This window comes from Larimichthys crocea, chromosome XV (assembly GCF_000972845.2).
Source record: "Larimichthys crocea isolate SSNF chromosome XV, L_crocea_2.0, whole genome shotgun sequence".
Classification (NCBI taxonomy): Eukaryota; Metazoa; Chordata; class Actinopteri; family Sciaenidae; genus Larimichthys; species Larimichthys crocea.
In genome coordinates this window covers 9,625,629-9,646,572 of record NC_040025.1, presented here as the reverse complement: position 1 = coordinate 9,646,572, position 20,944 = coordinate 9,625,629, and the positions used below count along the sequence as shown (strand labels likewise).

Genomic DNA, 20,944 nt, shown 5'->3' with positions numbered 1-20,944 from the left:
TATATCTATTATATATATATATATAGCTTGCAGTACTTGGTCTGACCTGAGGGGGCGCTGCAGCTGCAGCTGCAGCTCCTTCTTTAACAGTGTGTTGATCCCGGAAGCTCTCCTCTGCTCTCTGAGGTCTGTTTTGAACATGTGTGATCTGATTCATCACCTGCTCAGGTGAATTAAAGTGAATTAAAGTGGAACCAGAGATGGAGGCTGTCTTCTCCAGGTTCGACTCGTTTGACTTCGAGTCTGATCGTCGGTTCGTGGACGGACTGAAGACCGTGAGGGACCGAGACCGAGACAAAGAGCTGGACATGAAACTGTTCTTCTACAACAGGTAGGACTCACCTGAACAGGGACACACTCACCTGTCACACTGTAGTTATTTAAGTGTTTTAATATTTATCATTTTCTGCATTTTAAAAAGCAGCAGTTTGTCTCTGTGTGTAATTATATACACACAGTATGTAAATGAGGTAATGAGGTAAAGGTACCTGAGAGGGCCATAATATTAGAAACACCTGTCTGCACTACAGTCCAGTTTAACTACTGCAAAACACACAGTCAGCAGCACGGTGCATTACAATGTATTAAACTTAAACTGCATATAAAGACAGCTACATTAAAATGCTGCTTATATGAAAAAGCATCAACTTTAAGTAGATTTGACTGTGAATGCATTTGTGATTTAATAATGAGTATTTTTACCTCTTTCTCTTCTCCTCTTTTTCTCCTCTCATCTCCTCTCTTCCTCTCCTTTCCTCTCCTCTCCTTTCCTCTCCTACTCTTTCTCTCCTCTCCTCTTTTTCTCCTCATCTCCTCTCTTCCTTCTCCTTCTCGTCTCCTTTCCTCTCTCCTTCTCCTCTCCTTTCCTCTCTCACCTCCTCTCCTCTTTTTCTCCTTCTCCTCTCCTTCTCCTCTCCTTTCTTCTCTTCCTCCCCTTTCCTCTCTTCATTTCCTCTCCTTTTTCTCCTCTCCTCTCCTCCTCTCCTTTCTCTCCTTTCCTCTCTCCTCTCCTCTTTTTCTCCTTCTCCTCTCCTTTCCTCTCTTCCTCTCCTTTCCTCTCTTCATTTCCTCTCCCTTTTCTCCTCTCCTCTCCTCTCCTCCTTTCCTCTCTCCTCTCCTCTCTCATCCTCTCTTTCTCTCTTCTCCTCTCTTCCTCTCCTCTCCTTTCCTCTCCATTTCATCTCCTCTCCTTCTCTCCTCCTTTCCTCTCTTCCTCCCCTTCTTTCCTCTCTTCCTCTCCTCTCCTCTATGATCACCTGAATAGTTATTTCACTATTTAATATAAAGAAACACATTTCAGGGTTATAACTAAAAACTAAATACAACAAGCACTTTTTTTGTTTGTTTGTTTGATAATTTCACATTTAGGTTACAGGTTTTAACTTTGTTAAAAAATAATGTTTCCTTGAAGTCCCAAATTTATTCAAACTCATCCCTCTCCTCTGTCATCATCAGGTTTGTGGAGCCGATAGACCGGACCAGCTACAAGCAGTGGAGCTCTGCCTCTCCTCATGTGACACAGACGGACTGCAGCGATGAGGCGACACCTTCAGGTTCAGACTCTGATATCAGCAACAACCAGACAGCAGAGACGTCTGCGGAGACGGAGGCCACGCAGCAGCTCTCCTTCGCAGAGGTGATGCGGCTGGTTCAGGAGGGGAAGGAGGTGCCAGGAGCGAAAAAACTGGACGTGAAACCAACAAACCAGAACCCGACTCCGTCTGCGATGGAGAGGAGACTGAAACCCTGGGAAACACCCAAGTGACCTGACGCTCTTTGTAGAACTTTGAACTTAAAAATGAATTATTTTTATAAATAAGACTGAGATATGGAACAAAACACCCCATTTACTCAAGTACTGTATTTATTTTGAGGTACTTGAGTTTAGGGTTGTATGAGATGAGAGTATGGTATTACACCATTATTATTAAGAGCTGTTTCAGAGAGACCCCGAGAATCCTGCGTTTTTAAAGCACCGCTATCTGGATTCAGTTCAACAGCTCACAGGGAAACAACAGTTTGTTGTTATTGTTTGTTTTCATGCACCCAGAGCTCCCTTCCCCTGGTAAGACGCCCTCATGTTGGTTGGATTATCCTGATGAGATAAAATAGTAATTTTTCCATCCATCTAAAGCAGCTGCAGCTGTGACACGATGCCGGTCCACGGGAGGCTGATGGGATCGACTGATTCTCTCCCAGCATGTCTTCAATGATTTACTGCAGCACAGAGGAGCAATGTTGACCTCTTGTGGTGGAATAAATACTACATACTTTACTATAATACTTTATATATTTATGTGTTTAATACTGCTCGATCCTAACACAAGTGAAGGATAGACACATAAAATCCTCACCTACACATCTCTCCATTGTCAGGCACCATCACATCTTAAAGAGCTACACTACACTCAGAGTTCCTGTAGTCTCCAAAAGTAAAACTGGATCCTATCAGCTATCGAGCTCTGGAACCGGCTCCCAGTTCTGGTTCTGGTTCACCCCCTCTCCACATTCTCATGAATCCACCTAGATCGGGGATTGGTCGAGCTAACTATTTTTGTATTATTACCCTTTTATTTCTACTGTTAGTCTCTCTTCATCTCCATCTCTAACTCTGCAGATCTGCTTGAGGTTTCTGCCTCTTAAAAAGTTTTCCGTCGCCAAGTGCTCGCCCACGGTGGGAACTGTTGAGTGTCTGTAAATATAAAGAGTACAGTCTAAACCTGCTCTATGTAAAAAGTGTCATGAGATTTTGTTATGATTTGGCACTATGTGAACTGAAGTTAATATGCAGCTCAGATTTGTTTCCATCAGCTGATGTTGAAGCTCCATCGTTTCTCAAATATCTACATTGAATTAACAACATGAACATCATGAGAGTTTTCTGTTCTGAGTTTTTGAACGTTTTATTAGTCATGATGAAGCAATAAAACAAGTCAAGTCGATGCTTGAGCTCAGGAAGCACCTTACACCTGTTCAAAGATGCCTGAGTAAAAATCCCAAAAAATCCACTTTTACTGTATCTTCACATGCCGTTTGTTGTTTTCACCGAGCTATACATCACACTAATAATCCCCCTACGTCAATTTATCATTTCGTAAAACAACAAACAGTATTAAACTATCGGGCACACAGAGAAACAACAGCACCGTTGGCGTAGCACCGTCAGTAATCAAAGGTCGATGAGGTAAAAAGGTGTCGACCACATCAAGACACTTACAGTACAGCGAGTGGTAACCTGTGGCCAACCACAGGAAAGGTGAGTGATTTACGTACGATTCACAATCCCCGGTTTAGATTATACAATAAACGTAAGGCAGCACTGTTCATCTGACCATTAACATGAGTACAGTAAGTAAACATGAAAACAGCATTTAGTGACACCTGAACAGCACTTAAAAAAGAAACATTTAGAAAACACTCTGATGGGTCATGTCTCGCTGAGGTTTAAAGCACCATAACAGTGGTTTTCTACATGAACATCACAGCTGACCGATGTAACATCACTGTCATCGCCATTTTATCCAATTATTTTACTGATTTACCAATAAATCTTTTGGCCTGTTAAACATCAGAAATCACAATTTCCTAAAGTCAAAGTTTGACATCATCATTGGTCGCAAATCCAAACATTCTCCATCCTCATCAGTAATAGGCTGCTGGAGGCGAGGGTACACTGGACAAGTTTCCAGGTCATCACAGGGCACATAACTAATTAACAACATTATCTTATTAAACATATTAACATGTCTGGACTATGGGAAGAACATGCAAACTCCTCCACCGAAAGGCCCCAGCTGGGGTTCGAATTACTGCTGAGTGATAACCTGTTAAAGTGTTACCAATAATTGTCAAAAAAAATACAGAAGAATCAACTTTTCAGAATCCAATATGAACTCTTTAAAGCCCCATTAGAGGACGGTGATGAATTGAATTAATTTTCTCTATAATTTCTTCTTCTCTTGCTCTAATACTTTTAATTTTATTATTACTAATTTGCTTCTTCTGTGTTATTTTTATGTTGTGTTCTTTTTGTCATTTTTCGTTTTACATTTCTTTTAATCACACTTTATTTCAAATAAAATAAACCTAAAAAATAAAAATTCACACTCCATACAGTACATGTACGTATATGTTTGAGTTAGTATCTTGTTACAGTATTTGTTGTTGACTCTGGAAGATTCGTGTTTTTAAATCAACAGATTTCTGAAGGTTGAAGTAACAATGCGCTCGCTGTAAAAAAATGTTGTTCTGACAATTTTTGGTTTTGTATAAATATTTTCCTTAAAATAGATAAAATGTGCGAACCCAGTGAGGTAATAATGGACAAAATCACTGGTGCACAACAGTGAGATGAATTTAATTAGAAAATTGGCTTGTTGATTGACTTAATTAATCATAGCTGAAGAATACGATTAGATCAGATTCACAATTCCCGGTTTAGATTATACAATAAAACACTATCAAACACAGGCTGTGTAGAAAGAACGTTAACATTTTCTCATATTTATAAATTAAAAAAAAAAAAAAAAAAAGTGAAACTACAGATTTTTAACCAATAAATCAGAGATGAGGTAGAAACCAGGGGCCTGAACCATGAAGCAAGTTTAACGGCTCTCTTTGGGTCACCTGGATTCACCGAGTCAGAGGCCGAACACAAGCACAGGTATTGCTACAAAAGGCCTTTCCAACATGGTCTTTGTCTCACGATGAACAAACTATTGTCGATGTATATAAATATGTAAAGGTCAGAGAGGAAGTACAGACAGTCAATGAGCTCTGGTTTGGTCTCTCTTAGAGCTTTTTCCACTGTTGAAGCTGAAATCGACGCTACGAGAGCGGTGACAGTGATTCAACAGTAAAATCGCGGATCAGAAAACCAAAACAAGAGCTGAAAGACGCTAAAATGCTCTGTAGAGCTGAGAGGAACTGCAGTTCACATTATACACAGTAGATTTACTCGTTAATTTAAAAATATTAAATGTATTTTAAAGTCTGCAAAAAGTTAAATTTTTGTTTTACTAATTAAAATGAACACGTGTGATTAACATGCAGCTATAATCATCATTCATTAAAAGTGTCGTAAAAATGTTTATTGTAAACTCAGTCTTTCGTGTCACGATGCCCGATGTCTGAGCTGATCGGTCAGTAACGGAGCTGTTGGCAGGTGTTGGATCTGATCCTCTGGAGGTTAAAAATCATGTTACTGAAAAACCTGAGTTAAGCCCAAAGACAGCTGGCTAACCGTCTAATCTTGCTTCATGAGTCAAGCCCGTGTTCTGAGTAACATTACTGTTTGATCACAGCACCATCATTTATAAAAAAAACTAACTGAAAAGTGTCGGTGCCTGCTGGTGATAGTGGATCATGGAGGTGAACTCACACACATTTCTAAAAGTCAAAATATGAAATACTAAATCCAGTTAAAAAAAACAACAAAGAAGTCTGAACTATCTAATAATGAAGGCAGGATACGGCAGTAGGTTTACCGCTGACGCTCTGATGTGAGAGCGACGCTTTGGTTCACAGTCGTTATTCACATTTGTAATAATCCTTCAGCGGAGCGAAGAGGTGACGGATGACGGGGACGCTCCACGAGCGACCCAGAACCTTCTGCCTCTGCATCCGACCCATGTTGTTCACGTCCGTGTAGTGTTTGGGGAAACCGAAGATCCTGAAAGAGTCGACCACGTGGGAAATGTTAACAAAAAAATATATACTACTTGTGTATCTTTACGTCCTGCTTTTGTGTTTCCCTGAATATTCTGATCATCTGCTCCACCCTAAATGCTTTCACCTGTGTCTTGTTGTCCTGTCTGATGTTTGGCAGGTCATATTGTGTTCTGGTCCCAAGCACTGTGCATGTTTGCTCTGTTTTTATTTTGAGCTTCTGTTTATTGAAATTTTTCAGTTGCCTTATTGTTTGTGTTTACCATATTGTAGTCTTTTGTTTACTTCACCTTATGTCTGCATTTCGATCTACTCCTTGAATTAAACCCTGATGCTACGACTCTTAAGATATCTGATGTTTTTCACATTAATATGCAAAATAAGAAATAGGAAATAAGATTAGCGATATGTTTCTAATGTTTATGAACAAAATATTCGTGGCTACAGTTTAGTTTGTTTAACAAGTGAGCTTCTGCAACGTAAAATCTACCAGCTGTCGATGTTTTATAAAGTTACTTTTATTGGCTTTTTACTTGTTACGATTTTCTTTCTCTTACAGTAAGAAGCAAAGTTTGTCTTCAACTGGAGTAAAATGTTTCCACATTTTTCTCTCTCGCTCTTGAGGTGGGGACAGCTCAGGAAAGCAGTGCCAGGTCGAGTTGAATGACACATCTGGAGCTCATTAAGTAATCACAATTTTCCTTATAATGCAGCAGCACACCGGACCTCGAGGACTGACAAACACACCTAGAAAACCAGGTGGCTGTACCGCCTGGTGATATATTGATAGATTTTGTGACGGAATGATGTGCAGCTAAGAAGCTTGGCAACCAAAAGTGCACATCATGGACAGATTTGTTATTATTTGTGTTGAAATGTGTGTGTGGAAAGCGGAGTAATCTATCAATCTATCAATCTGAGCACAACTTTACGTACTGCTTTACCAACGGCACGTTTACAGACTTACTGTTCCATTTCGGTACACCACAGGTAGTCCTCCTTGCCGTTCATGTTCACAGGTAGCGGCCCACTCTTGCCTTGCCTTATAGAGTTAGATTTTGTTGTGATGGTGCGGACTTTATCAAACTGCAGGAAGAGACGACAAATCAGTATCAGGGTGGTAAACCATCTTAAGAATCTTTCTTTGGTTTCACTTCCCAGTAGTATATAACAATAATCCTTGATGATATAGTTAATCAAATTAATGTGATTGACTGAGATTTGCCTAATATGAGACTATAAGCTTGCTGTGATGGTGATGACTCTGTTTGTGACAGGTTTGATGATGCTGACTGAAACGCCAGCCTCCTGCAGGACGAACTACTGTCACAACAATCCCACCTTTAGTTTACAGGTGTGTTAAGGTCTCCCGACAGCCTGAGATCAGATATAATGAACATTTCTGCCCACTGTGAACAAGATAAAATATATTTCCTAAATAAAATTTAGACTTTTTAACCTTTAAACGCCTTTTCAAGGGTCATGTTTCTTGGTTGCTTCAACAATAAACTACAGCAGAGCACCCTGCAAACTAAGATGCTTCTACCTTTGCCATGCGTCCGACTTCCAAACAGTCCTGGAGGCCAACTTTGTCGTCTAGAGATGTAGCGAGAGGTCTGAAGAGAGAAACAGGCGGGCATGTAAACTAAACCGTCTTCCAGTGTGAGAATATGTATGAAGACAGGAATATAACTGTGTATTAGTATGTGTACCTGTTCATGCCAGGGAGGTTTCCCCAAAAGTACCGTGCTCTGTGAGCAGGACTGACTTTCACTGCGTCGATAAGAATTGGATTACACTGAAAACAAAGAGGGCAAACAATGAGCGACACAAGTTTGAAACAGTTTGTTCTCTGCTATCGAGCTGAGAGGATCGAATGTAATCACCTCGAGGAATCTGCAGATATCTGACTTGTCGTTGGCACTCATGAAAACGACGTTCTCAAACAGCCAGAAGAACGGGCGGTTGTCGCCCTCCTTCGGCTTCAGCATGGTCAGTATGCGGTAGAACTCAAAGAAGAGCCTTCCAGTGCCCTCTGCGGGACAAACAGAGAGAGTTACCAAAAAGTTTATGAGTGAAGAGGATGCTGAAACCTGAAACGGGACCTCAAGCATTCACAGCTGAAAAGGTGCCTTACCAAACAATCCTTTTCGCAGAGGGTTGACCATCGACAGGTCGTTACACGGACTGCCTCCAATCAGAAGATCAAATGGACCCCATTCAGCCAGCTGCAACACAAAGTCCAGGTCAGATTTTTAAAATTATTTTCAGCCTCTTAGTTGAGACACAAACTAGTAACACAAGTAATCTCACTCCAGCGTGTACTCACGTGTTTCCTCGTGATGGTACGAACATCGTTGACATATTCGATCTTCCCCTCGTGCTTGATCATCCCCACAGCGATCGAGTCCTCGCAAATCTCTGAAGCGATGTAGCGCTCCATCGTAATGCCGAGGTCTCTGAGCACCAGGTATCCTGTTGTGACGCCACAGTGGTTAAAAGCAGAGAAATACTCACATTTATATAAACTTATGTGGCTGTACATGTGGTTCAGGTGAAGATAAGTCGACAAGAACTAACCTGTTGCAATGCCGTCAAAAAGCGAGAGCACCTTGATTGGTCTGCGTTGATCAGCAGGGATGGAGGGGTAAACTCTGTGAGGCTCCTGTGATTAAAAAGAGAACTTTTAGCACCATCAGAAGACTTTCACATTAAGCTTTATGCATGTTCATCTACCCATTTTTCTGTGTCAGTGAAGTCGGTGGTACGTACAAACTCCAGGGCGCTGTTGTTGACAAAGAAGTCTTGAACTTTAACACTCCAGTTTGGCCTGAGTTTGAGGTTTCCACGGCACTCTGAAGGGCAGCACATGTAGCAGCTCCACGGATCGACGTCCTTCAGCTTCTCAAAGGTCCCCGGACCAACCAAGATGTCCAGGCAGTCTTTGCAGAAACATCTGGAGACAAGACGAACGTACGTGTGAATGTAGATAACGGAGAGTTACTAGTATCACTGACCATTCACTGCTTGTTATAGAAAGTTACAAAATATGTCGAGTGTGACACCAAACCATGCAGTGATTTTATATTTAAACTCAATGTTTAATCTCAGTTTGTAAAATTATATTTGTGGAAAAACATTCACTATGGCGTGTAACTTGGGAACAATAACTAGTCTAAAAAAAAAAAAACTCCTCAGAGATGTCGGAGGAATGGAAACCCCCAAAAAGATCCTCGGAGGCTCATAAACACAGAGAGTTTGTGAGGAGATCTTGAACCCAGTTCCTGCTTGAGAGAAATCCTAAATCAGACCCTCTGGTTCTGGTAACGACATCGAAGTGGATGGAAATCCCCTCCGAGGGTGGGGCCTGGGATCATAAATTATGGCACTAGAATTAACTAATATGTTGTCCACGTGCAAAAAATAGCAATCAGGAAATCCAGATCTGGAAAAACCGAAGTGAAAAGTCTGTTCGTGCTCAGAGAGAATTTTTCGACTCTTTGAATCTTTTTTTCTGGACGGTTTGAGACGTCAGCTCTTCAACTTCGCTGCAGCTACATGTTTTGGAAAAAGAGTTCAAATTTATGATCTGACCCAGACTTCTTATCTCCAACATGCTAATATTTTATTCATTAGTCATTTAAAAAGAATAAATTCCGGCTGGAATCAGGACCAATATACATAGTTGGTAGCTGTCATCACAGAAACAGAAAGATATATCCTAGCAGCTCTGTTAAAATACTTTAAAATCCTTAGTGTCCTTTTCAGTCGACACACAGACATGATGCAGTGTGACCTACATTATCTCTGATATCCATGACCAATAAACTGACACAATCCCACTTCAAATCATATAAAATAATGCTCCATATAACTCCAAAACTTGTCTGAAAATCATCAGGTTTTTGAGTTTTTCTTCAGCATGAAATGAATTCACTGATAGTTTTCTATATATACACACACATAGTTGAATAGTTAATTCAGGATACTTGTAGCCAAAATGTGGATTTGACTTGTGGTGTTTATTTGTTTAGATTGCACGTCCTTTTGATTACTATAAATTGGTTTCACTGTGTTTACTTGTTTACTTGGGTGCCAGGATTTAGACAAAGTTTCGTTAATATACGTTTTTATTTAGTAACCAGTATAAAACACATCCAACTTCACTGTGGATTTTGGCTTTACTTAGCCTCTTAGCTGGCTTTTTCATTGATAGCAGTCGCTACAATACTTGTAAATGTAACAGAACTTGGGCTAAAAGAACAGTTGAAGTTGTAGAAATATTAAAAACTCTTGAATGGAGTTACAGTGATACACTGGCCTGAGCAGTGTTTACCTGCAGCAGCTGGCGTTGCCACACAGGATGACCTCTAACCCGGCGCAGCACACGGTGCAGTACGACTGGTAGCCATCTTCATCGTAGCGATACAGCGTCTCTGTGAAGTTCTCCTGCAAACAGTGACATGGTTGTTTTGCAGCATTTGGGATGTTAGAGGCAGCTGTGTTTTCAGATGGAGGTTAGACATTCACAAACTGATGCTGAGATGGAGGAACGCAGACCACGTAGAATAGACAGAGATAGATCGAGTTATTACCTTGCATCTTAGACAAAGACCACCTTCAAACAACGGGTGCTGCACTTCAACCTCAGACGATCCACAAGACAAACAAAGATCTGAAATAACACCACAATTATTAACCATTATCTAATCAAGAACTTCACGTTTAGAGGATTTTAAATCACAAACATCTTCTAAACTTACTTTCAATTTTGCTGCCTTTCTCTTTGAGCTTTTCAGTGATCAGTTCTGTGAAAGTAAAACATCAAAACATTGATGATAATATCATAAAACCTGTCACTGAATCTGTGAGAGTTTGTAGACAAAAAATAATGCGTACCTCTGCTGTAGGTGACGACAGCTGCATTCGGCTTATTTTTAAAAACATATTTCCTTTTTGCTGGAGGCTGGTAGTCCGACAGGGCGGAAGAGTCCGAAGAATCTTGAGATTGAGCATCTTAAAGATGCAGAAAAAGATGGAGTCAAGATGAATTCATGATAACAACAAGTATCTTCTGATACATCGACAAGTAAAAGAGGTTAAGTCTAGAAGAAGTCTAGTCGCTGAAGCTGTTTAGACTTGTTTACAAATGTCCACCTACTACGAGGTGTAAATCCTTCAGGTCCTGTAGGCAGAAATCCTCCAAAAGCCCAGTCCAGCATCAACTTCAGCTCTTTTTCTTTGTTTCCGTCCGCCTTGGAAAAAGACTTTCCACATCGCTCACTTGCCAGCTGCAGATTACAAACATTTCCTGACACTGAGTCGACAAATTCATCATGAGCTTCTGAGTGATCAGCTTTACATAAAGATACATTAAAGGCGACTTGAATGTACGCTGATCGGTGCCGTCTTGGCTTTGTTTAGGAAGAGGATTTGAAGTGGATGATTACAAAAACTTGCTGCGTTCAGATATGATCATGACGATAAAGGGCTGTATCAAGGCCGACCTGGATGACCGGTTGCAGGTTTCTGTCTGGCCTGATGTTCATCTAGCATCTGTGCAATGATCCTAGTAGGTTACTGATAGAAGAGAATCGCTTTGTATAAATAAGGTTTGGGTTTAGCTCTGACATCACTCTGAACCGAGTCAGGCGGATCAACGTACATTAGGCCTATATGCTGTGTGGAAACATGCAGGCCAACATGAGAGTTTACCAACTGAGATAGACATAAAGGAGAGTCGAGGTCCAGGACCACCCGCACCCACAACTAAACATGGTACAACATTCATTTATTAGGATCTGGGGTTCTCTTACCTCAATGATCTGGTAGATGGCTTCCTTGTAGGTCGGCAAGCTGGCGAAAGAATTTTTGCAGAAGCACTTGTTGAAGGCACTAAATGAAAGCAGACCCTCTGTGTAGATCTGCAATGGAAGGCGATGTTAAAATCCAATTCAACACAACATTTCTGCAGCACGAGCACATGCACTGAGCGTCTAACCTCTGAGAACATCCCGTCTCCGAACCACTCCACTCTCCGCATACCCGGGGGAGATGACTTGGTTTTCCAAGGCACCACCAACCCAGGCCACCAGGAGAACCCCTTCACTTTCCCCCACACCAGTTTCCCTGACAGAAAGCCTTTCCCATCCTGTGGATGTCGGAAAATAACAAGTAGAGATTATCATTTACACAGATATTTGATCAGCAGACGTTCAGCACAACTGTACTATGGTGGTTATATTACCTGGTAGGCATGTTTCCGTCGTCCTCTTGGTGTTGGTGTACTGGCCGGTGATGACTCTTCTGTCTGAAAGTTAACCACATTTAAAAGATAAAAAAGTACTTAAGACAAGGAGCTGTGTATTTCTTATGAATAAAACATGACTTTATTCGATGGTACGTGTTTCTAAATTGACGATTTTGATATTTAATTTCAGGTGACACGGAGGGGAGGAGAAAGGGAGCCCTTCATCCATGTATGACCATTCGCTTTGTTCAAAGGAGTGTAAACAAAGGAAACATATTTTCCACTGTGGTTTCAAACTAAATTACTAAACTGAGTTTTACCCACAATGCTTGGTGAGGTGTTATCTCACATTTGCCTTATTGCTAATTTGACTTGCCGCCCCGTGAACAAAGCGAGTGATGGATCTGAAATGGAGGTGTGTTAGAGGGAGGGATTGGATTGTGATCGCTCAGTCAAAAGAGCAAAAGAGGCAAGAGAAAATATTCAAGATTTTGAAAATAAAATGTAAGACGTCAATTCCTTTCACAGCCTGAAGATTCCCTGTAAATGAATGTCCTGCTTTGAATGTGGCCTTAGAATGTATTTTTTGGATTGTACTTTAAGTTATTTCTAGCATTTGTTATTAAAATTTGTTGGAAGTTGAACCTGGAGAGATTTTGACATGAGAAGGATCCAACTCTAGTTTTGAGTCGTGTTTTTTGTTCTAGTAGCATTTCAGGGGCCTTTCAGAGAGGCCTGATGTAGCCCAGGGGTATTCCGGTAGTATACTTGAGTATACCTACCACCTCATCTTGGGACTCCAGACCCTTTTTGTGGTCCATATCAAGATCTACAGGTTTGGCCCAGTTGCTAGCACCAGCCTGAAACACTGTACGGGCTTGTGGCTTCTGGCGTAAGCTGCTGTCCCAGCCAAAACCGCCCCTAGTGGTCCCCTGAGAGACAACACACTCCCATTACACACTCAAATATCATGCACATGCAAATTTACCAACACACACACACACACACGCATTCATATAAGTTATATAATTCATGAAATCAGTAATTATGCTGCCCAAATGATAAAAAAAAGGATAAAGAGACTGTTAGTAGATGAGAGGGAAGAAGAGTGGAAGGTTCATGTTAGGTCGTATTCAGACCAAATCAGGCGCTGTGGCGAATCGGTGCAAGGTTATGTGGCGGGGTGGAGGGGTGAGGAAAAACTCTGGGGGTGTGTAACCGCTGTGAAATAATCAGAAAATAAGTTTTCGCTCATCAACGAGCTTCCTCGATGCAAATTCTTCCTCACTCCCATTCACTGTCTATGTCGCTCGACCACTGTTTGCTCTCGCTCTCTCTCTTAAACCATCGCACACAAACCAAATTAAACGGACTTCGAGTCACTATTTTGTAGCGTAAATTGTGAGCCTGACACGGACGTACACCAGAACGTGTCAGCGTATCAGAGTTTAGTCCATGAAATCCACCTGGATGACTGTGGAGCAGTTTGACCGGTCTGATCGTCCAATTGATCATTTGAATTGATCACCACACTGTGATGTCAGGTTGCATTGCTCCAAAAGTTGAACTTCTCTGTCGCTGATTGCAATCCAAATGCACTACCTCGATATAAAGATTTGGTCTGAATCACGCCTTACAAAAGTGGCAACTTAAATTTTTTTTATTTTTAATTCTGGCTTTCGCCATCATGTGGAGTCTTTATAGTCAAATGAGTTTTCATGTAGACGTATTAGATTTAGAAAACAGAGGACGAATTGAGAAGAAAATCTTTACCTCTTTCCAGGTGCAATTGTCATTCTTTAGCCCTTTGGAAGAAAAAGAAAATGTGTCAGTATGTTTCAGAGATCAGAGACTATGATAAATGCATTTTGACAAGTTTGAAAAGTTGAAATCTGGAGAATGACATGAATCCTGAACCAGGATCTGAGGCTAGTTACAGAATATTTGGAGGACAGCTAAAAAGCAACAGTAAGATTTACTTTATTTTACAAAATAAATATTAAATTATACTTACATTTCCTTAAAACTGGGCATATTATACAAATAAAAAGTCAAAAATTTGTCAACTTACGATTTAACTTTGTGAGGCGGACTTCACATGGCTTCACTGTCATGAAAGAAAATGATAGAAAATAAGATAAAAGTGTAAATAACACTTCTTACATCTGCATCCCATAAAAAGGTGGTTTATTGTTAAATTAAGTCAAGATTCAAATGCAACTTGTTTAATCACCTTCAGTGTAAAGCGGGTTGCCGGTGCTGTCTGAGAGAGCGCAGTCAGACATGGCATCACACTCACTTTCTGTTAAGGCTTCGCTCTCGGAGAACTGTAGAGCATCTTCACTCTCCAGGGCCTGAGACAGGACGTGAAAAGAAACATGTGAAAAAACGAAACACAACCACAGATCAAACATGTTCAGACAAGTCCACAAATAATTAAATACCTGAGTAAAAACCAGCGGAGGGTCAAGTGGAGGACAGGGGAAGGATAACAGCGTCAAAACAAGCTTCCTTAAGAGTGAGGTCGGCTTGGTGTCCTTCAGTATGCTGGCCCAGTGTTTCTCCAGTGAAACCACTGCTGAGTTATCCTTCTCTCCTTCCTCGGGCAGCTGATACTCAAGGAATTCACTCGTGAGCTGGTTGACCTCCTCAGGGGAGCTGCAGATTCCCAGCCTGGTCCCAAGCTCCTCTACCGCCTTCCCCGTCACTTTCAGCCTGCTCTGGGGGCTCAGCAGGTGAGCTACACTCTTTAGCACCCCCTCGCTTAGAGGCAGCTCCTCTGCGATACAACCTGTGAGGGCGATGTAGAAGGACAACACCTGCTCTTTAAACAGTGGCAGCTCCTCTGTAGCCTCGGACTCATTCAGGAAGTCCTCCACAGCTTTCCCACCCAGACTGAGCTCAGGGCTCGACAGGTGGAACTTCTTGTTCTTGAGGATTTGGACGTCACGTTCTTTGATGAAGCGAACAGCAGCTTGAGGATGTAGGAAGTAGGCGGAGTAGGTGCACAACAGGCTGCTGGCTTCTTCCAGGATGCGCAGCATATCAGCTCGAGCAGCTCCATCACGTGTCTGCAGATGTTTTTGGAAAGTGTGCAGAGGCTTCAGGGCTTGCTCCAGGAACATAAACGTCGCCCTCACTTTGGGATCTTGCAGCTGGGAGCAGATTAATTTGACTTTTTCGTCGTCCTTGTCACACGACTTAAAGTACGATATAAGATCTGTCCATATTTCCAAGATTTTTGTGACTAACTGGAAAAAGTTAAGGCAGCTTGTGTTGAGATGAAATGATGGACTGTCTGCACCGACATCTGAGCCAAAAAGAGCCTTGAGGTTGTCGTTCTTGGTAGAGCAGGAGGAGTAATGCGCATGGATATGCTCGATTAAGTCTTGAGCCTGATTGGAGAGCATTTTAACTCCAGCATGGCAAGCAGCATCAGCGACAGTGTACAGCCCTCCTAAGGCTACGATGTTCGGGTTGAGTTCCCTGAGCTGCGAGCAGATCTGCTCCGAGGCCTTGCGATTACCGTCTGAATAAACAGCAACGAGATTATTTGTGGGTAACCCGAACTTCTTCAAGGTCTCCACCACTGTTTGATCTCCTGTGCCACCCACTGACTGAACAGCATCCAGAAATCGGATGCGGTGTCTGGAAGCTTCCATATCAAAAAACCCAACAAGGATCACAGAGACGGCGTCATCCTCTCCCAGTGTTACCCCTTCATAAATGTATACACAGTAAGGAGTTTGCTGGCAAGCAGATGCGATATCTTTGGGGTACTTCGAGCCCAGTTTACAGCGTGCAAAACGTCTCGACACCTGTTCGCGTTTAGCAGAGCCGGTGTAACATTGTTTGAAGATAAACTGGATAGCCGTGTCGCTACAGGGCAGAGGCTCAGAGCGTTGGCTTTGCCGGGCAGCGCGTTTGGCAATCTCAGCCCTTCTCTTGTGTTTCTTCGTTTCCATGTGTCGCCTGAGTTCAAAAAGACCTTTATGAAACGTGCTCAGGCTCCTGTCACAAGTACGGCAGAAAGTATGCTGGTCTCCGAGAGCACTAGGGTCAGCCCAATCGAACATATCCTTCCACTTTTTAGTGTACGGGTAAGGAGCTTTGGTCGCCTCAGTACCATTTTCTTCTGTGCCTGATTCCCCAGATTTCCCTGATGAAGTAAGAGAAAAAAAAACATTATTACTGTAAATATACCAATCAAAACAGTTTTCTTTATTGTGAAAGAAAAGTTGCAATTACGTGATGATGGAGACGCCACAAACGCTGCGATATCCTGGCTGTGCCGAGCTTCGACAGGGTCGTATTCGTCACTTTTCATGTTTTGCGCATGGAAAGATTTGAACCACTTCAGGATCTCCATGCTGCTTTTAAAATCCCCCTTTAAGAGCTCTTCAACTGGAATCGTCTAAATCAAGACAAAGCGGAATAATTTATTAATGATGTACCTTCATAGCGAAGTAGACATCTGAAGTCAGCGATTCAAAGTCGATTTCCCTGTGATGAGTTTGGATTTTCCAGTGTTGATTTTTGTACATTTGATGCACTGAAGAAATAGTTGCACATTTTATGGAATATGCTTCCTCTTGCTGAGAGTTAGATGAAAGTGTGGTATCAATCTTCTCATCTATACACTGAACAGAAAGCTAGAGAGAACGTGTGGTTAGTTTAGTTTAGCAAAAAGAGTAATCTTGTTTGTACAATCTGTACACAAGGAAAGAAATTTAAAAATCACAATCTGTGGTTTTACGGGGAGTCTTATCTTTGCTGTGCCTGTGGAAGTCACTGCACAACAAGTAAGATTTTTCTTAAAATTCATAAACTGGTCCTCGGGGAACACTGCCCTGCATGTTGTAGATGTTTCCTGCTCCAACACACCTGATTCAAATGATCAGCCTCTCATCAGGCTCTGCAGTGGCCTGATAACGAGCCACTCATTTGAATCAGGTGTGTTGGAGCAGGAAACATCTAAAACATGCAGGGCAGTGTTCCCCAAGAACCAGGGTTGAAAAACACTGAACTAGACTACTAGAGAAACAATGCTTACCCTTGTGATGCCGTTCTTGCTAAAGGCTTCCTGAAGGAGACTGAAGTTGTGTTTACAGTCGTCCTCGCCTTGTGCATCAAACTTCACCTTGGTCATGTCGACAGAGCCAGGAATAACACAGTCCATGATCTGACAGTGACACGCACCTGTAGGATCACACACACACGAAGACAGTTCATAAAGTGATATCATGCACATCTCCTGGCTGTTTCTGTTTGTACTGTTCTTTCATGCGATATATATAAGACAGATCCTCTGACTGCCTTTTCATTATGAAGATGTATTACTATTGTTAAATCGTCACTTTTCACGTTTCTGTGTTTGTGATGTAACTCTCTGAATTTCCTGCCACACCTTATATGTTTATAAGAACTCCTTAAGGTGTGTCAGTCCTTTTGCAAATAAAATCACTACAGAGCAAAGTGACAAGCTACTGGAGGTAAAATAAGGACCTTTCAACCTTATAACCTGTGTTTATTTCGTGGCTTTGAATTGCATTTAATAAAGAACAAACATATAAACACAGCTAACAGAGTTGTTGAGCTAATTCAGTGACAAATACATTGCATTTCCTTCGGATGCTTCACAATAAAAGCCTCTTTTGATGTGAAACCGCAGCAGGACATTAGCAGTAATTTCACACAGCTTAATTACAGCTGTGATGTGGCTGCAAACTAATCAGTTAACGGGAAAAATAAGTTGATATCTGAACATCAAACCAAAGAAATTTTGTTAGAAGTAACAAAAGTACAGAGAGACGTTCTTAAAAAGTGCACACGCTCTTTCGTCACATCTTAGATTGAGGACACCATCACGTGGGTCGACACGGTTACACATAGCTGTGCAGCAGTGAAAATGCGTGTATTGAAGGCCCGTTGCTGCTCAGCGTGATCAAAGCGAGCTAAATCAGCACCCATAAATCTGATGAATCACCTGAACTTGTCTGTCGCACATCTTTGAAATCGGTTTTGAGCAGCGCGTTGACCCAGGTCAACATGCGAAAGCGGCTGGACTTATCGCGGATGGAGTTTGGTGTCACAACCACTGTATCCGCCATCGTGCAACTCTAAAAGAAAGAATATAAATGATTAGATGACGCAAAACCTTATCACAGTTAACTCGTGTTCATGTCTATCAGTTTTTAACATTCCCATCTGTATCAACAGGTGGAATTTTACGTTCTTAAGGATTTGGGCATCGCGTTCATTGAGAAAGTGAACAGCACTTTGGGGATGAAGGAAGTAGGAGGCGTAGCTGCACCTAAAATCACAACTTTAGTATGTTTTGACTGTTGGATTTCTATTGTAGATCTGGCTCCTCCTGACCACATAACCAAGTGTCTTTAGGCAAGACAGCAAACCCTAACGGACTGGTTGAACAGCAGACATGTTGACTTCTCACTGATGGACGGCTCATTTCCATTTGCAGTGACAGCGAACCAGCACACACCTCCTCTAAATAGAATGCAGCAATCATTAATGCACTCAAAAGTTTCCTGCTATAACATGCAAAAACATCTGCTGCGCCCACAAGTCTATTTGCATGTTTAGGCCAGCTCTTCAAAAGGTAGCTTTCCGGCATCTGTATGAGAGCGTTTGTGTAAAGAAATTTTTGAATCCCTTTGGAAAAAATTGCTATATAAATGCCGTCTATGATGCTTTTTCATTATGAACATGTATTACTATTGTTAAATCGTCACTTTTCACGTTTCTGTATTTGTGATGTAACTTTCTGAATTTCCTGCCACACCTTTATATGTTTATAAGAACTCCTTAAGGTGTGTCAGTCCTTTTGCAAATCAAATCACTACAGAGCAAAGTGACAAGCTACTGGAGGTAAAACATGGACCTTTTAATCTTTATAACCTGTGTTTGTTTTGTGGCTTTGAATTGCATTTACATGTTTAGTCAAACCCGGGGGCGGTTACCTAAGTGCGAAACAGAAAGCGGGCATACTATGACTATAGCATCACTTAACAAAACACCTCGGTAACTGTCATGTGTGGTGCTATACGTACAGGACGTGGGTAGAAAAAGTCTATTTTTGTGATTATGTTAAGGTCTATAATGTATTTATGTGAGCCTATTTACTGACTGTGACAACAAATTTCCTTTTGTGACCCAGTTCTGTGTTAAAATGTGCACCCCACACCAGATCTGGAGAGATGGACAAATTCAGGGACCCAGAACCCTTTAGCCTTGATGTGCGGGGGGGTTAGGTACATTCAAAACAGGTATGACATGATCTATATCTTAGCTTTTCTGGCTTGCACATGCTTCCCAAAGTGGAATTTCATGTTATTCTTCCTTGGAAAAACATGGTCTTCAGCACTGCCAAACCTAGTGTTTACCCCCCTACCCCATGCCTCACTTTTAAGGGTGGGGGTTGTTGGGAGAAACCAGTCCAATGGGTGGGTGCTAATCCCCTTTTGTTTGACTGTGACTGAGGGCCTCTCTGTCAGACAATCTTCACATGTGTGTCTTGTGCTGTGCATCAGGCCGTTTTCCTATTTGCTGTGTGCTGCAGCTGACTACTTCCAGGCCACTTCAGCCACTGCTTCCTTCCCATGTCTCCTCCCCTTTTCTTCTTCAAACGAAATCTCGCGTTGTCCTCCCTTTTTTTTGCCGCGAACCACCCCTGTGCACAACTTTCACTGCTCAGGGAAACTTGAGCTTTAACATAACGATCCTGTTCACTTCACTTGCAAGAAAAACAAACACATTGCAGCACACTTACTACCACGCCGACCGGCATGCTCCTTTTTCTGGGTCAGGGTTTGCCATTACCCGTTTACACGCACGGTGCAGCGGCTACAGCCTGTTTCACATGAGGACGGGCATCTTTATGTTTTAACATCACAAGTGAAAGTGGTGCATTCATAAAGTGTAATTACAACACAATATATGTGGATATATACGTTATTGCAGCAGCCCGCGTTAACTACATGAAAGCCCCATTTATTAGGAAGTAAACCTCCCCCGGCTCTTCGTCTGCAGACTCCGCCGCGGGTTTTTTTTTTTTTTTTTTTTGTATGAGCCGGTCTTTGTGTTGTTAGCCTGCATAAGACTTACAACAAACAAACACAATAAAACAGTAATAACATGACCCCGTGAGTACGCAAACCGGCTTCACTCGAGGAAGTCTCGATAAGAAATAAGCGGCTGGTTTGTGTTTTGTAGTTAGATAGCACTGAGTAACTTACCTCGCTGGTTCCCTTATAGATATAAATGATCGTCCTCACTCTTCAGCTCTGAAAGCACCCACTCCGATGGGCAGACCAGCCGTTGTGACGTCCGCATTATCCGGGGACGATCGATTGGACGACCGATACTTGGGGGACGTCCCACCGTAGTTGTAGTCGAGAACTGCTAGCTACTCATCGGTGACCAGATTCACGAAGCACAGCCGCTGTAAAATAAAGCACAGGTTGATTAATACTTAGCTCAACACAATGCTAGTGCCATAAAAATGTATGCATCGCCGATTTTCATCTGGCCGCCAACCCGGCTGAATCTTACCAAACACTGTAACATGCAGCATAATCACGATATAGGCTAACACGACGTTAGCACTCATCACAGCCTTATTATTAATTAGCGCGACTTAATGCCAGTGACATAAAAATGTATATATCGCTCATTTTCAGTTGGCCTACAAACATGGCTAACTGTTGAGCCACTGTAACATGTAGCATAATCACGATATAGGCTACCATAACGTTAGCACTCCCCTTAAACTTAGCACACAGCCTTATTATTAATTAGCGCGACTTAATGCCAGTGGCATAAAAATGTATATATCGCTCATTTTCAGTTGGCCTACAAAATAAAAATGTATATATCGCTCATTTTCAGTTGGCCTACAAACATGGCTGCCAACCCGGCTAACTGTTAAGAACCACTGTAACATGTAGCATAATCACGATATAGGCTAACATAACGTTAGTACTCCCCTTAAACTTAGCACACGGCCTT

General features: G+C 41.9%; 2 protein-coding genes across 4 annotated transcripts; one reads left to right on the top strand and one right to left on the bottom strand.

Annotated features, from left to right (window-relative positions):
• Positions 1-107: 107 nt before the first annotated feature.
• LOC104933329 (uncharacterized) lies at positions 108-3,266 on the top strand. Its single transcript, XM_010748746.3, has 2 exons — positions 108-331; positions 1,456-3,266. Exons 1-2 carry the CDS (start codon positions 201-203, stop codon positions 1,763-1,765), a joined length of 441 nt encoding a protein of 146 aa, XP_010747048.2. The 5' UTR covers positions 108-200; the 3' UTR covers positions 1,766-3,266.
• Positions 3,267-3,308: 42 nt separating this feature from the next.
• On the bottom strand, positions 3,309-20,367 carry dnmt3ba (DNA (cytosine-5-)-methyltransferase 3 beta, duplicate a). Of its 3 annotated transcripts, XM_019254201.2 has the most exons (26): positions 20,173-20,367; positions 17,904-18,036; positions 16,971-17,116; positions 16,166-16,331; positions 14,362-16,076; positions 14,151-14,271; positions 13,989-14,024; positions 13,691-13,722; positions 12,700-12,849; positions 11,915-11,977; positions 11,669-11,818; positions 11,484-11,591; positions 10,829-10,958; positions 10,567-10,683; positions 10,431-10,475; positions 10,263-10,342; positions 10,004-10,116; positions 8,440-8,623; positions 8,248-8,332; positions 7,997-8,142; positions 7,805-7,895; positions 7,554-7,702; positions 7,380-7,465; positions 7,214-7,283; positions 6,635-6,753; positions 3,309-5,671 (listed from the first exon to the last, which is right to left on the bottom strand). In XM_019254201.2, the coding sequence occupies exons 2-26, from the start codon at positions 18,025-18,027 to the stop codon at positions 5,530-5,532; spliced, it is 4,368 nt and encodes a 1,455-aa protein (XP_019109746.1). In that variant the 5' UTR covers positions 18,028-18,036; positions 20,173-20,367; the 3' UTR covers positions 3,309-5,529. The 3 variants fall into 3 exon arrangements, with proteins under 3 accessions (XP_019109746.1, XP_019109809.1, XP_027144100.1); XM_019254264.2 differs by lacking the exon at positions 12,700-12,849; XM_027288299.1 differs by lacking the exons at positions 16,166-16,331; positions 16,971-17,116; positions 17,904-18,036; positions 20,173-20,367 and adding an exon at positions 16,372-16,748.
• Positions 20,368-20,944: the final 577 nt, after the last annotated feature.